General features: G+C 51.5%; 2 protein-coding genes across 2 annotated transcripts; one reads left to right on the top strand and one right to left on the bottom strand.

Moving 5' to 3' along the window:
- Positions 1 to 1,567: 1,567 nt before the first annotated feature.
- ANAPC2 (anaphase promoting complex subunit 2) lies at positions 1,568 to 13,644 on the bottom strand. Its single transcript, XM_050907867.1, is given in 14 exon segments — positions 1,568 to 2,060; positions 2,824 to 3,059; positions 3,417 to 3,546; positions 5,251 to 5,454; positions 6,035 to 6,110; positions 7,465 to 7,606; positions 7,757 to 7,938; positions 8,022 to 8,139; positions 8,658 to 8,777; positions 8,925 to 9,044; positions 9,047 to 9,098; positions 11,400 to 11,532; positions 12,054 to 12,676; positions 13,561 to 13,644. Coding segments are annotated over 14 exon segments (2,433 nt in total). The 3' UTR covers positions 1,568 to 1,847.
- Positions 13,645 to 13,707: 63 nt separating this feature from the next.
- LOC127023739 (microtubule nucleation factor SSNA1-like) lies at positions 13,708 to 16,408 on the top strand. The gene is made up of 3 exons (XM_050908024.1): positions 13,708 to 13,759; positions 13,846 to 14,045; positions 16,182 to 16,408. The coding sequence occupies exons 1-3, from the start codon at positions 13,708 to 13,710 to the stop codon at positions 16,308 to 16,310; spliced, it is 381 nt and encodes a 126-aa protein (XP_050763981.1). The 3' UTR covers positions 16,311 to 16,408.
- Positions 16,409 to 16,517: the final 109 nt, after the last annotated feature.

The following is a 16,517-nucleotide window of genomic DNA, read 5'->3' as shown; positions in this document are numbered from 1 at the left end:
AGAGACCTCTGCCTGGGGATTAAACGAGCTGCGGTTTGACAAGATTTTGTGTCTCATGTCCTCAACACGTGGGTCCCAGGCGTGGCTCCCGGGGACATCCCTAGCCACATCCCACGCTGGGCACAGCCATGACGAGGCCAGTGCCGTGTCCTGGCCACCCCGCCCAACCTCAACCAACAACAGATCCAGCCGGGTGTCCTACCAGGGTCTGGTGGGGCTCCTCACACGTCCAGGCATGGATTTCCCTCTCCTGCCTGCTGTGATTTGGGATTAGCTGCTGTTCATCTTTCTTGGCTTTACCTGGAGTAATATCCTACACGTTCACAGACTGGGGTTTATTGAGTTATTACCAGAGCCCCTACAGCACAAGGAACATTTTAAGCTTCACAATGGAACACGCCAACCAGCTCCTAGCACCACACCACCAGCCTGGAGTAAAGTGCCACGGGGAAACAAGAACATCGGCTCTCACCCACAGAGGAAAAAACGTAAACGTGCACGAGGGGGAGATAAGCGCCGTACTCCACTGCCCGTGGCTGCACAAAGGATGCCCACAGTGTGGGACTTCGGGCCTTTAGGCACTGAAAAACAAGGTTAAATGTTAAATACGGGTTGTTTTCTATGTTCCAGAAGTCTCTCATGCACCTGGATGCACAGCCAGGGTTGCTCCGGTGTTTTCAGTGTGACCCTTTGGTATCTCAATTCTAGCTGCCACAGTGCCCACAGGCTGCGATAGAAGATTCAGCAGAGGAGGGGAAAGACTCCTTGCACTGTGGAAACCTCATTCTTTGCTTCACAGAAAGTAAATTTTTAGTAAAAGCCAGATTTCCCCAGCATATTCCTCCTGATGAGCAAAACCCACCCGGAAAGCAGGACCGAGGAAGCCTGAATGCTATTAAGTGGAGACAGAATACAATCCTGAAACCCATTGCTTGATACCCAGGTTGGGGGCGTGATGTTTAAACCAACGGAGCTCAGGGATTATCCCATCCAACTGCCTCACTGATCCCAGTGGTGCCAATAACTCTGAAGCACACCAGGACGATGCACCCTTGAGGGCAGCCACCGTGGTGTTAGAAGGGAGACGTGTATTCGTGCCACAGTAAAGCACACCTACCAGTGCCTGGATAATCCACTTATCCTCCAGGACTAAACAGCTTGCCCTGAAGAACTGCTACATCTCATCCATCTAAAGCATTCTTCATCCCACAATAAAATTATTCCACACAATTTAAAGAGTCCCAAACAAGGGTAAGCAGACCCTGGAGCCTTCCTCCCACATAAGCCAAAGGAGACAGCATGAACACTGGCTTTTGTGTAGGGTCTTGCTCATCACAGCCAGCTGCAAGACGCTGCTTTAGCCACACAAAGAGACCCAGACAGCAACTGGAGCCAACAGCCCCCCTCCCAAAACCTCCCGGGGCTACAGATGGAGACCCAATGAAAGGGAGACGGTGCCCGGCAGGCTGGGGAGTTTCCTGCCTGCCCTTTCAGCATGGGAAGGCTGATGCCAAGAGTGCTCTGCTGAGAGGAAAGAAAAGAGTTGGTACCATCTGAAAAAGGAGACCGCTGTTTTTTATTAACGAGTGAAGTGAGCCCAGACACTCACGTACGGGAGGAAAAGCAATGTGGGGAGCAGGCCCAGACCCAGAGGTTGTGGGGTGCACGGCCCAGGCTGCTGCTGAGCTGTCTCCATGTGGAAAAGGACATCCGTTTGGGGAAGAGGGCACAGCAAACCCCCAGAGCAGAGAAACTACCCAGCAGGATGCAGAGAGCTGGGCGGCACTCAGGAGCTGAGCACAGGCATGGAGACGTGACGCAGAGGGGAAAGCAGGGACGCTCACAGTCTAGTTGCAGTTCTTGGGCAGGCGATAGACACCTCCAGAGTAGATGAGTTGCTGGTCCCGGACCTTTTTCTGGAGGAAACCCTGCAGCTCTTGTATATCGATTTCTGTAACCACTGGGCCTGTCATCACAAACATCTTCAGCATGCTGTGAATCCTCTCCAAGGACAGGCTCTCGAGGTTGGTCAGCATAGCCTGGATGTACGTCCAGAAGAGCTGCAGAGGGGGACACGCAAGCAACAGTAAACCACACTGACATCTATACCATGAAGAAAACTGGTGCTTTAGCATCCCATATCCCAAAAGCAGAGCAGGGCTGTGGCTGGCAGTCAGTTCTGCTCTCAGCCACAAGCGTGTGGTCTTTAAGCAGGAAATATCCAAGAACAGCATCAGGTGTTGGGACACACAGCTAGAAAGCAGGATTTGACGTGCAGTACGTGCATGACCCTCAGTGGATAAACACCAGTATGACACCTCCATGTTGCACAGTGGCACAACACACACACAACATGACACACGGGTAGGAAAAGCACTGGAAGTGTCCAGGAACCACAACACAGAGAAGGCAAAGGTCCAGCTGTAAGTGCTGGGTAAGCCTTTCTGGCAGTCTAAGTGCCAAAAAAGCGCTGCTTGGGTGAATCCAAATAAGTTATGACTATTTTCAAATATGAAATCATGTCTCAGACTTTTTTTAAACTGAAAAAACAGATTTAGAGATGTCCAAATGGTTGCCTGGCTCAGCAGCTGGGCACTCTTCTGGAGGGAAGGCTGCGATCCAGCACCTGCACCAGTGAGCATTAATCAAGAGATACCCACTTCAAAAAACCCTCAGGCTGGACTTAGCCACTTGTAGTGAAAAATGCAAATCCCAAATGCAAATTGAATCCATCATCTTAATCAGATTCCCCAAAACCAAACGCACGGGATGTTTGCATTGTCCTGCCGGCTTTGCAAGCAGCCGAGACACACGGACGGGTACCTGCAGCTCTTCCTCTTTCTGGTCAGCCTGCGACGCCATGGCAGAGTCCCCCTCCTCGTCGCTGTCTATCAGAACGACCTTCTCCACCTGGTCCTTCTGCTCCTCCTCAATCACGGTGAAGGTGCCTTGGGGCTCCTCACGCAAGACGCCCTGCTGCAGCCACAGCGTCATCTTACGCTTCAGCGATGTCACGGGCACCTTGAGCACTTCACTCAGCTCTGTCAGCGTCCACGTACCTGCGGAGACCGCGGATATCAGAGAAGAGAAGAGGACACCTGCCCACTCCCCAGCAGGCCAGGACTTAATGAGAGGATGGGGAAGGCTGGGGAGGCACTGCCAGGAGCAAGCAGCTGCGTGCAGCAACTGCCTGAAAGCAGCCGGGGTGCTGAGCTGTGGCCCTGCTGGGTGCTGTCTCCTAGGAGAGCTGGAGACCTGGCTGAGCCCTATGGTAGATCCAAACCCATGAACCAGGTCTTGTCCTGCTGCCAGAGCTCTCGGAGCCTACAGCCACCCGAGTAACACGGCCTTCCCACCCACCGACGGGAAGCACACGGACACGGGTGGTAACACTGAGTCTCTGCCACAGCACTCACTCTTGGTCTGGAAGTGCAGGATGATGGCAGCATGCACAGGAGAGACGGACAGGGAGAGGGTGCGATCTGCCAGCTCCACGTCCAAGCTCACCAGGCCCAGGTGGTACTTCCAGTTCAGGGTCCTCATGGCCTGGAAAAGGGGGAAGCAGCCGCTCGCAGCAAATCTTCTACCAGGAACCACTAAGTGCTGCATTATTGCAAACGCCCCTCTACCACCGGGGCCAGTGGCACTCCATACACCTCTGCCAGGTACAAAAGCTGCTCCTCTCCTCATGAGTCGCCCAGCACTGCCGCCACCCAACCGTCCCCTACCCCCTCATAGGAAACATCTTCCTCGGCACAAGTTGTTGTTCAGCCCCTGCCCAAGACCAATGCCCCTCTCCTGCCTGAAAGCCAGTCACTCAGCTCTCTGGTAGGGTAAGCACAGGCTGAGGAAACACTGGAAGACCAACTGGGCCACTCAGGACGAACTTCTACCGGAAAATAAATACTCATCTGGGGCAGGATTTCCTTGGAAGAGAAGCAATCTCTTCTGATACTGATGTGAAAAGAGGACTGCTTACTTTGCAGGCTGAGGATGCTCGGGGAGGCTGCTTCCTCCTTGCATCCCCTCCTGCATCTTCTCCTAACTAATTTTTTGCAGGCACAGAAATCAGCTGGCATCCACATCTGGCATGTAGCTACAGCAGGAGAAGAGACGGGCTAGAGCTATGAGCTTCCCAGCCTCACGGCATGTATGACCTGGTGTATAATAACAAGTTCAAGAAAGGATATAGAAAACCAAGCCTGAAGTGGAGTCAGAGCACAAGTGGACAGGCAAAGAGAAACATCCGCACGAGACACCAAATTGTGTTCAGGTTGGCTGCAGAGAACCCTCTGCGTGTGCCCACACACACTACACTGGCTTGACAGCTAGATCGGAATCATCCATGCTCCAGATGTGTGCTCTGCATTCCACCAGGTAAGAAGCTGCAAGATGAGGAAGCCAAGACCACAGCTCTGGAAGTGACCTAGATCTTGACTTCCAGACAGATGCTCCTGCTTCCAACCCATTCTGTACGTGCAGAGCAAGATGCACCTCAGCCTTCTCTATTTGACTAACTGTCATGATCAAGTGCCTGGAGGACAGAAGAATACTGCACGGTTGCTTATATTTGCTCTGTATGCCTCTCTTCCACCTTTCCATGCTGTTTATAAAGGCATGGACTCAGTCTTTGTTTGAGACACAGTCAAATTAACCTAAAATGCTTGCACCTAAACTGTCTAACATGGAGTTCGGGGACATGAATGAATGAAACAACCCAGGAGAGACCACAGACAGAACAGGAAGCAACATTCACCTAACTCCAGACTAACAGTGAATCTTAAAATGAGACCACGTTAAAAGAGCTTCTTTCCAAGAGGACAAACAGGGGAGGAGAGTGCCAGAGTACTGAAGAAGAGAGGCCCAACAGGGACAGCACATCACTCTTACTACTACAGAACTTAGGCCAACAAGCTTAGACCAGACTTAAGGTGCCTAAGAACTTCCACCTCAGTATCCCTTTACCTAACAAACACTGGCATTTTTTAGAAAACTCTCTTCCCTAACTGCAATCACTACTACAACTCAGGCACCCCATGAAGAGGTAAACCCTTCGTTTGGCAATAGCTAAGCTAGCGCAGCTTCTAACCCCGATTCAAAACTGAAGGACTTTGGGATTCCACCGTGACAGCGTGGGTGTACCAGCAGCTAAAATTTAAGGGATGTTAAAGGGGACGTTGCAAAAACCATGCTATATAACAAAGTCTGAAGAGCATACACCTTTTTTAAGGAGGGTTAAGGTTGCCTCACCTTTAATTTCTCATACTTCTTGGAATAGGCTTCCATGGCTTCCTTGACCTGCTCTGGAAGCTCTAGCTTCTCCTCTTTCAGCGGTGGCCAGAACTCACTCGACAGGATAACGGCAACGAGGCTGAATGGTGGCCTCTCCTCCTCTGGGAGCTTCTCTTCCTCATCACGAATGTTGGCATTAATGCGTCGCGAGTCAGCCATATCCTGGAAAAGGCAGAGGAAGCTAAGGCAGGTCCCTCTCTTCCAAGTCAGTGCTAACCCTTAGTAAAAGAGAAGCTTAAACAAGGTGACTAGCGTTGTCTCCAAATGATGATGAGGACATCGGAGAGGACATGATCAGGTGTGTCTACTAGAAAGTCTGCTACATACTCAGAAACATTTGTGGGGAGGTTGAGGAAGGGCTTACAACTCAACACTAGCCTACACTGGAGTCCCTCCAGACCTGTGTTCTTCCCACAGTGCTCCAAGTGGCTTAAACTCCAGAGTCCCAATCCTAGAGGAGCTGGAAGAGCCCAGCTCTTCAGTGCCAGAATACTGTACTGCAGGAAGGGCAGGAGAGACAACAGCACCAGAGCAGCCATCCCCCAGAGTCGATAACCCAACCCACAGGGCTTAAAAAACAGATGTGATTTTGAATACACTTCTACCTGTCACAAATCAGCTCCTCAGTGGGATTTTGGGAACCCCACTTTCCTAAAACACCCTTTTTGGATCACTCCTCAAGTCCCTCCCCTTCCCCAATGAGCTCAAACACCCGGGACTTGAATTTAAAAAAAAAAGTTACTTTTAACATGACTTCACAATAGTGCATCTGAGCTTCACCAAACCGCAGCTTCAGCAGCTCCACGTTGCGGATTTCCCTGGTAAGAGAAACAACAGATCAGACACAGGTCCCTCAGACAGACGAGCCTGGCTTGGCCTCCACCCCTTGCAACACAGCCAAAAAGGTAGTCCCTGGCACAAGGGTGCTCTTCCTAGGAAGCCTTGCAAGGCACGTTAGCTGAGCAGGATGCCTCCTAGCATCTAAGCGAGGAACGGTCACTGCCTCTGTAGGCCAGCAGCTTTTTGAAGACCTTCCCATCCCTTTCATTTGGACGAGCACGGCACGTAGCCATCCTCCTCGACAACACAGTGCAACCTCAGCATTTGGCGAGCCGCTCGCCTGAGAGAGACTGCCCATCCCAGACGTGGCTCACCCTAGCTGCATTTCACAGAAGGGAAAACCACTGCAACTGGAGAATCAAGAGACATAGTTGGGTTGCAACTGAGGTTTCCTGATGCTTCATCTCTTTTTCTTACTTTGTGTCGTGGTTTAACCCCAGCCAGCAACTCAGCACCACGCAGTTGCTTCCCCCTCCCCGCTCCCAGTGGGACGGGGAGGAGGATCAGGAAAAAAAGGTAAAATTCATGAGTTGAGATAAGAACAGTTTAATAACTGAAGTAAAATAAAGTATAATGCTAAGAAAACTATAATAATAATAATAATTGTAATGAAAAGGAATATAACAAAAAAAAAAAAGAAATAAAACCCAAGAAAAGACAAGTGATGCACAATGCAATTGTTCACCTGCTGACTGATGCCTGAGCAGCGATCTGCCCCTCCCGGCCAACTCCCCCCAGTTTATATACTGGGCATGACGTTCCATGGTATGGAATATCCTTTTGGCTAGTTCAGGTCAGCTGCCCTGGCCGTGCTCCCTCCCAGCTTCTTGTGTACCTCCTCGCTGGCAGAGCACGGGAAACTGAAAAACCCTTAACTTAGGATAAGCGCTACTTAGCAATAACTAAAACATCCAGCATATTATCAACATTATTCTCACACTAAATCCAAAACACAGCACTGTACCAGCTACTAAGAAGAAAATTAATCTATCCCAGCTGAAACCAAGATACTTTGACACTTTCTGCTGACCCTGAGCAGCCTGTGCAGGTTGTGAGGGCCACCAGAACACGCAGGATGGAGCTAAGAGGGTGTTGGTGCCTCCAGTTTCCTACGTGCTGCCCATTAGTGCAAGCCAAGGGCAGGACTGAGCAGGAAGCAGCTCGAGAAGAGGTGAGCGCATGAACTTCTAGATGCAAATGCAAAGCTGCAGAGGAAATGGCCAGAGACGCTCCCGGCTCCAGAAACAGCCGTTCATAGGACCGAGCGTAAAGCACACCTTTATCAGGTGATTTTACCATGGAAAGCCCTGGGGTTGGGCACTTGGACCTCACCTCTCAGCACTGTAGTTGAACTGATGTAGCAGCCGGTCAGCCAGAAGCGTGCGGTATTCGTTGATAAACAGGTCCTTGCTGCCATAGATGCTCACCAGCAGGCTGATGATGTCCGAGGACCGACGCTTGGAACTTGATTTTCCTAGTGAAATCCAGCAGACGACAGTGCGAGATTAACAGAGACCTGCCCCAGCCCAGCTCAGCTCTAGAGGACTAGCAGATGAGCTGCTCAAGACTACAGCCCACCAGGGAAAACAGCGGGCTGTCAGGACTTCTGGTCTTGGCATCTAACCTGGATCTGCATCAACCGGGTCAGGAACCCAGTCCCCTGGTTCTGAGATGTCATCATCACTCTCCTGGCCGTTCTCCAGGGTCACCGGGTCAGCTTTCGAGAGCTCATTTGCAAGATCACCAGAGCCCTCAGCATCCCCTGTGAGACCGGCCACAATCTGCCGCACTGTGTCTTCCCGAGTCCTGCCAACAGGCAAGAGAAACAGAGCAAGTGAAGGGAAGGGGAGGGAAAGGAGATGCGTAAGACTGCCCTGCAAGCCTCTTACCTCAGATACTTCCTGATGGGCTCACAGGCGACCTCCAGGATAACCATGGAGGGGTCAAGCTCCCGCAAAGCCTTGATGGCCGAGATATACAGAGTGATGATGTCGGATGTGTTGACTCCTACAGAAGAGGGGCAGAGGGAGTCAGAGTCCCAGAGCACAGACTAATGGCTTGGACGCAAGGAGCTTGGATGCTCCAAGCCCTCTGTTCGATCTATGGAGTCGGAGGCGAAGGGCCTGCTGCCCTGCTGCCCCAGCCAAAGGGAGAGATCAGATCCGTATGTCTGAGAAACCAGTTCCAACCGCGAACACAGGCTCAGAGACTACTATAAACCGGCTGAGCCCACATTGTGTGTTAGAAGCTCAGACCACACACCGCAGAGAAGCCTTTACCCACCTGGACCAAAGCTAAACTTCAAGCTCAGCTCCTCACCATACTGCAAAAATGAGGCAAGAAGGGGCTGGGATATAATCAGGTGCTGCTGCCCATGCACACTCCAACACAGAGAGCACGCGATGTGCACAGCCTGGTTGCCTCTCACTCATCAAACACGAAATCAGGTGATGGTTCCCAGTAGATCCCCACTCACGCCCAGGCTCCTTACAGTGTTATGACATAGGCGGGGATGTAAAACCCACCAGGATGCAGAAGTCGCATTTCTAGAGCACTTTTCAGGGAGCTGAGCAGCTGCTGCCTCTGATTAGTCCTTTCCAGGCAGAATTTGAGGTCCTCCACAGCAGGCTTCGACTCTGGGAAATCTACAAACCAAGCAGTGATTAGAAACAGTGCCATGCTCCGTGGGAAGGCAAGAGGAGACAGCGTGGCACATCAGGAGATGAAGGCAGATCTATCATTCATCCAACCCAAGTCCAAGAGTGAATGAACACTGAATGGGTCACACCTACCCCGAATAATGCTGAAGAGCTCTTCAATGCGCATGCTGGCGTAGATGCGGTAGAAGAACCTTTGGACGTGGCACCGCCAGCGCTTCAAGGTGCTGCTAGCTTCTGGAGAGGAGCGCGCCAGGGACCATCTTGCAGAAAAACCCTGCTGAGCCAGCCAATCACTTTCTCAATCCACTGCACAAGGAGAGGGAGAGTACAGAGACGGTGAACGCCACAGCTGGATGCACAACCACGTCCCACACCTACCCCATCACCAGGCAGCTACCACAGCAAGCAGAAATGAGCAGCTAGCCAAGGACGGCATTACCTCCAGCTGCTCTCCAAATGCACCCCGGCCTGGGTTATAGCCGGGGAAAGCCTAGCTGAAAGAATATGAACTACTAAAGATACAGCATATAGACTATGCAGATGTATATAAGAAGATAAGGGGTGACTGAGGACTGTGCATAGGCGCTGGGCTCCAAAAAGGATAGGGTATATTCAAAAACTTGCAGACTATTCTACTCTTGCAGAATTCCATTCCATTCTATACTTGCAGAATTATTCTCTTTATGAGAATATGAGCAAATTGCCCATCACATCATCCTTGGCCCAAAATTTCTATGATTCCTGAAATGGATGAAGAGCAAGCAAGCCATCCCAAGGACTCACAGACATACTCGTACCAACCAGACTCAGGCACTTGAAACCAAGACCTCAAATACCAGCCTAGTCACTGAATAAAAAAATAGAAACCTGAACAGAGAGCATCAGAAAGTTAATTTTTTATATTTGAGATTTAGTTTTCTACAGAGAAATGTGTAATTGACAAATTTCAAATGTACTCAACTACAATATCCAGATATTCAAAAGAAATGCTTTTATTTTGTTTTTCCTTTAAGGTGGCAAACGTGTAGCATTTCCTGGGATAGTATTTGAGTATTAATAGCTAGTAAATATTAATCTTTTTTGATAACTGGATTTGGACAGCCTGAAACAAAAATGCTAACTCCAGATCTGGTTTGATTACGTTAATTTTTATTTATCTACTCGACTGAAGAAACACTGAAGGAAAGCACAAGTTCTGCTAATTACAAGGCAGGACAAACCTGAGAACTAAAGAACACCTGGGCATCGACCTGGGCAAAACTGTGGAAAAGCTGATAAAGAATTCTCCTAAAGAACAAAAGGAAAGGACTATAACTGATGCAAAGCAACTCAATTGTAAGGAATACAATTATTATCAAACCAACCCATTTTTCCCCACGGGTTTATCTTCTCTGAGTGCTCCTGCTATAGCCTGATTAGTGACTGACGCTCCAAACTGCTGCTGCTGCGTCTGAAAAGGGGGTTTGCTGTCAGCACTTGTACTTTTAGCAAGCTGTTTCTCAGACTTCTCCTATTTTACCTTTAGCTTGCCAGGCTTGTGCTTTTTTTGAAATATCTTCCCAATTTGGATACTGCTTCTACTTTTTTTTTTTTTTAAATCGTCTCTTCCTAATTCTGACATGCTCCAGTATTCTGCGGCCAAACACGCTGGCCTTTCTGAAGAGGTGGGAGCAAGGGGACCTTCCACAACGTCTGACAAGCGGAATGCAGTTGCATTTTCCCCGGTGCCCTTAAAACATCCTTTAACAATCCCCAGGTCATCCAAAAGCATTTCACACTAGGTCCAGTAAAGAAAGTGTTGCACAGCAACTAAAGGGAAGTAAATATAAAATGACTGCCGATGTTTGCAGATGACAAAAACGGCCGGCATGGCAAACAGCAAGGCAACTAGGGCCACCACAGAGAGCAGTCTGGTTTGCACAGCAACCTGACTTCACACACTGTTCTTCAACACAGGCAAAGGCAAGGTCATGCATCAAGGAACAGAGAGTGCAGGGCAAGCCTGCAGAGCCAGGGCTGTATCCTGGAAGAGCCACAACCCGGAGAAGAATTTTATTTTAAGGTCACGCTGGCTAAACAGCCCAACACAAACTCAGTTTAAGGGAGCAGGAAAACAACTGGGTAGGTGCAAGGAAGGATTTTAATTCTGTACGTGGCCCACTGGCGAGATCAATACCAGAGTATCACCTCCCATCCTTGCTTCCTATTTTAAAGGGATGCTGAAAAACGGGAAAGAAGGAAGAAAACAGCCACACAAATTCAAATTATGAGCCCACCTACCCAGAGGGAGGGCTCTCTGCAGGCTAGGTGGCACTACATGTTCTTGGAGTTTGTAAAACAGAACCACAGAAATTCCCTCGTTACTACGCACATCACCAGGTGAAATACAGTGGTCCATTATGCACAGGTCAGAGCAAAGCTTCCCCTCTAGCATCAAATCAAAAGGGGGAGTTTTAACCACCTCTGCTGCCAGCGATGGTGGGAGTCATAGCCCTGGACCAGGGGTTTTCAGGTGGAATCTACTTTTAGCCTGGGCTGCTAAAGCAGTAACAGGAGCAGCCGCACGTCCCAAAGGAAGGGCCCTCACTGCCCGCACGCCTTCCTTACCTCCTGGAACTCACTGAGGAAGGAGTGCTCGTATTCCCCCCTGCATCTTTGCTCCATCCTCTCCTCTATCATCTTGTGCAAGATGGTCGTGACAGCATCGGCGCTCACTCTCTCCAGCAAATTCAGCCGGCGGCTACGGACACAGACAGTGACCCGATTCAGAGCATATGGAAGCAAAGGTACAAGCAAATAAAGAAAACCTAACTACCTGAAGCACCTTCCTCCCTGTACGCTCCACAGATGCAGACCTAGCTCTTAGTTTAAATGCTCTGATAGCCCGCATAGATGCACTACATATATAACACATGACACGACTGCTATCCCATCTTCCTTAGAAACATTATTTTCTAGCCACCAAAAGCTTTTTCATTTAGAAGAGTTTGCTTCTTTGTGGACAGAAGGCCCTAGAGCAAGAGGAAGATATTCTCATATCCAGGGAGAGGAACTTTCTGTCTAAAGATCTGCTCTAGTTCAACCACCAGCTGGCAACCAGCTGCAGAAACCCTGTGGCAGGTCCTCTACCCAGTACCACGATACAGCCTGACATCACGCGTAACTCCTCCTGTTTTCAGATATCAAGAAAACCTGCTGCTGCTCCCCATCCGCACCATCTGCTTGTTCTGAGTGACAGCCACCACCCCGTAACCTACGCACAGAATGTCATTGAGCTGCTGAAACTGCTCCATGGCTTTGGGGCACCAGCACTGCTCTCTCTTGCTGCTGCAGCCTGCACACAGCGGGCTCTCTCCTCCACCCTCCTCCGTATCACTCTCCTGTTCGGTCTCGCTCATGCTGCTCTCGCACTCGTTCGTTCCATCTTCTCCTTTCTTCCACTGCCGCATGTATATCCTGAAAGTGCGGCTGTAGAACTGCTGGATCATTTCCTGGAAGGATTTGGTAGTGGAGAAGAAAAGGATAGCTTTGAACATGGTGTAGACCTTTTCTTGCAGCATCTGAGCACCTGTCCCCAGGAGCAAGCCTGCCTTGGTCCACCTCTCCAGAAGTTCCAGGCTGTTCAGGTAGGGGTCCAGGCGTCGCTTGAGAAGACAAAATGCATCCAGAAGGAGTGAGGAGCACTGGGGCTCCTCAGCCGTGTTTTCATACTGGCCGATGCAGTTCCAGAACTCAGGAGCTATATTTGCCTGAAGGTCTGTCTGCAGCACCTCGATGAACCACTCCTCCACAATCGAGTGCAAGTCATAACACCGCAGCACATCCAGGGCTGCCCGCAGGTCGGCATCCTTCAGTGGCCCCACAGCATCAGACCTCGGTGCTGCCTGAAAAGCAGAGGGGATACCAAGTTAAGCACACATAAAGACTTCTCTAGGAGGATCTGTGGCAGAAGAGACGGCTCATCTCAAGGAGCGGGGACCAAATACACACGGACTCTGCTGTCAAACAGCACCAGGCGGATACCGTTCCTCCAGGGAGACCTGCAGGGGTCTCAGCCCGCTGCTGGAAGCCAAGCGCCCGCCTCCCAGGCCTAACACCCAAACACCATCCATTGCTGTCCCTGTTGGTGGCTGCTGCAGGACACATGCGCTGGCGGGAGTGCCACGAGCCACCCTTGGGTCCCTGAAAAGCCAGGCTCTGGAGCAAAACCTTCCTCGGCCGATGTTAGCTCCCTCGGGGAGCGAGCCGGGAGCAGAGCCGCAGCACGGACAGGGGAAGCAGCGCCTCTTTTTGGCATGTACGCTTCCCTGGCTGGCGTGATGGGGGAAGAGGGGGATGGCTGCACCCCCACGGCCTTTCCCTGACAGCCCCCGAGCAAATACAAGCCGCCACACCGCCAGATCCCCCCTTCCCCTCTTCCCAAGCCGGCAGCTCCAGCGGTTTCTCCCCCCAGCCCCGGCAGCTCCCACCTGCCCCGCGGCAGCACCGAAAACCGGACCCAGGAGCGGAGGGAACCGGCCAGGCCGGGGGACGAGGCTGGGGCCACCTCAGCCACCCCGGGGGCGGCGGAGCGGGAGGCCGGCGGGGTCGGGGCCTGCCCTGGGCGCACGGGGGCGGCCGGAGCCGACAGGGCCCAGAGACCCGAGGGCGGCGGCGTGAGGTGAGCGGGAGCGGCGCAGCCCTGCCCCGGGCCCCTGCCCGCCCGCCCTCCCCGCGGGCCCAGCGTCGCCGCAGCCCCCCGCCTCCCGGCCCGGCCGGCCCGGCTCACCAGCCCCAGGGCGGCGGGCGGCACCAGGGCGGTGCTGAGCGTGTGCCAGGCCGCCGAGAGCCCCGCGCCCGCCGGCGGCTCCATGCGGGCCGCGCCGCAGGAAGAGGCGGAGCGCGGCGGGACGTTGGGCAGGGCCGGGCCGGGGCGATGAGCGGGCCGCGGGCCGCGCTGCGGGGGTACAACGCGGAGCTGCGGGAGGGTGAGCGGGGCCGGGGCCGGGGCCGGGGCCGGGGCCGGCGGCGGGGCCGGGGCCGAGGCCGGGGCTGACGGGTCCGTGCCGCGCAGGGCTGGCGGAGCTGCGCGCCCGGCGTGAGGAGCTGAGCGGGCGGATCCGGGAGGAGGAGGCGGAGCGGAGCCGGCTGCAGGGCCGGATCTGGGCGCTGACCGACCGGCTGGCCCGCACCAGCGAGAGCCTGGCGCGGCACCTGGCCGCCCGCGGCGAGCTCGACCGGACCATCGCCGAGACCGAGGTGGCCTACGGCAAGGTACCCCCCCGCCCGGCCCCGGGGTGACGCGTCCTGCCGCTGCCCGGGGCCGGGCGGGACAGAGCTCCCGGCACACGCAGTCCCCGTCAGCGGGGAGGCTGGGGTTTGGGTTGGTTTGGGTGCTGTGCTGTTTGAGCTTGGGGAAGCGAAGCCCGACGGTGGCGAAGGGCACAGGCATCGCCCCGCCTGCAGCTGGCTAGCGAGGTGCTGGCACGGCTCCCCAGGGGCTCGGTGGGCAGCGAGTCCCGCAGAGCCCGTCGCAAACGCCGCAGATCACGACAGAGGGAAGTACAACAGGGCCTTAGAGCTGGGGGAGCGGAACCGGAGGTTAAGTTAAAGCATATTGTCAAAATAATCGAAATGTTCCTTGGAATGGACCCCTAAAAAAAAAGGACCATCTCACAGACCATCATTTGGGGGGCAGGAGGAAACCAGAGACAAGGCATTGACCCAGCAGACCATAAAATCACACAGGGAACAACAAACTGATGACAGAGCTGTTGGCCTACAAGACAATCTTTTTGCCCAACTCTTCATGTAATTTATTCCATCTTTAATGGAATAGGATCATGATAATAGCATTGAAAAAGTAGCAATGTTGGATCAGTAAAGGAGCGGGAACGAGGGGAACAGTGCAAGGGCTGTTACTGTTATTTCAGTTACTGGGATGGCTCAGCCCCTTCACCCTTCCTGTATTTTAAACTCTGCCAGGGAGGGACTGCTTGCTTCATCCTGCGTATAGGATAACAGCTGAATTCACTTTTGAATCACACACCAATCAGCTTTTTAAAAAAATAAAAGGATCTTTCCAGCCTGCTTCCTGATAAGCAATGATCTTCCCTCTATTGGTAACAAGAGGCTGTTCAGTTCAAGAGCACCCCTTCCCCTATTAGCTGCTGCCTACATTCTCCTCTTCCCATGCCTTTTTTCAACATGGTCACTACTGTGTATCTGGTGCTCTTCATCTGCCACAGCCAGTACTTTCCAGTGACCGTTATTTTTCAGATGAGGCTGGAGCTGTTTTCTCAGCCTACTTCAAGAACTGATGGTTTGGGGTGAAGGGGAGAACTTGCATAAAGATTTAACAGCTTAGAAACTGTGTTGTAAAGCTACATGAACAAACAGCACCTTTTAAAAGAAACCTTCCCTGAGATACAAGTCACAACCCCCCAGCCTACAAATGAATTCATGTTTATTGAAATTAAAAGACAGTCACAGTAGGTAAAAAGCAGAGGTGGTTAGCAGAGGAAATGCAGATGTCCTGCGAACAGAAACCAGTAACAAAGTTCCTTTCCTGTGGACGTACATCTCTTGTCAGTAATCGCACTCCTTGCCTCTCCCCAGCCCGTGACAGTCGCAGGACTCCTCCTTCTTCCACGGACAAGATGGCAAGATCCCACCAACACGTTCTACCGGTGTCTTGCGCTGCGGGGCACTTACCTTCATCTCTTCTCTGACCACTTAGTGATTTCCACAAGTTCATAGGAACGTAAATGATCTTTGGGACTACAACCCTACTATCACATTTTGTTACAATTGTCCACAGTGTTAAAACCTCAAAATGGTGAGATGGACAGGCAGCAAGATCTCCTAAACCTGTGCTTCCTAGAGCATAATAAGTGGGAACGTTAGATTACATACAATATAAGCTAAAAATAGGAGAAAATGAATAAAAGGAAGGATTTAGTCTGACTTAAGGTCATTGTGGAGTTGAGTTAGTCCTGAAGCAAGAAACCTAAAGTGTGCAGTTTTAACAGTGGAAGACAGTTGAAACTGGGTCAGCTGAGCACAATTTAATACTGATCTAAAAAGCCCAGGTATCAACATCTCCCTTAAAGAAACCCCAAAAACCAAAAGTTCACCCCACAGCCTGCTTCAGGAAGTTCTCTGCCTCATGCTCCAAGACAGATAAATTGCTTAAGGTGTTTCATATTCAGAATATGGGCATGAACCAGAGAAATTCCTCCACAGATATTCCTGCAGTGAGATAGGATGATATGTCACCGAGAATTAGATATTGTAAGGGCTGGAGAATCCCTCTTGCTGCAAGGTAGAGCAGCTGAATTCGAAGGGAACTCATAAGAGAAACAGTTCGTTTATGTAAAAATAAGCTATTTTTATTTCTTTCTTTCCCAGATACTGGAGAGTTCTCAGACATTGCTAGATGTCCTGAAGGGAGAAACTGGGAATGCTGGTAAAGCCAGTGAGCTGCAAAGCACTTCAAAAGAAAAAGAAAAACAAGCACGTGGACAAAAGCATTCCTAAAGTTGTTCTGCAACCTGGAAGGTCCTGTTGGTCTGGGACAGCTGCTGTTCTGGTACAAGAATGCCACATTTAATAAAAGTCTTTGTTTTGCAGAAGTACATTTTCCTTTCAGATGCGCTTTGGTATTAGTTAGAGATCTACTAGAGTTAATCCTCAAGTGCTAGAGATCAGGGTAGGCATCTACAAAAAAAATACCCTTTATTTTGA

This window comes from Gymnogyps californianus, chromosome 18 (assembly GCF_018139145.2).
Source record: "Gymnogyps californianus isolate 813 chromosome 18, ASM1813914v2, whole genome shotgun sequence".
Taxonomy (NCBI): Eukaryota; Metazoa; Chordata; class Aves; order Accipitriformes; family Cathartidae; genus Gymnogyps; species Gymnogyps californianus.
This window is presented reverse-complemented; position numbering and strand designations above follow the sequence as displayed.

Bases quoted from the DNA above. Each gene is read 5' to 3' on its own strand.
- LOC127023739 (XM_050908024.1), top strand. From the start codon at position 13,708: ATGAGCGGGCCGCGGGCCGCGCTGCGGGGGTACAACGCGGAGCTGCGG. The intron at 13,760-13,845 runs GTGAGCGGGGCC...CGTGCCGCGCAG, and splicing joins CAACGCGGAGCTGCGGGAGG to GGCTGGCGGAGCTGCGCGCC. The intron at 14,046-16,181 runs GTACCCCCCCGC...TTTCTTTCCCAG, and splicing joins CCGAGGTGGCCTACGGCAAG to ATACTGGAGAGTTCTCAGAC.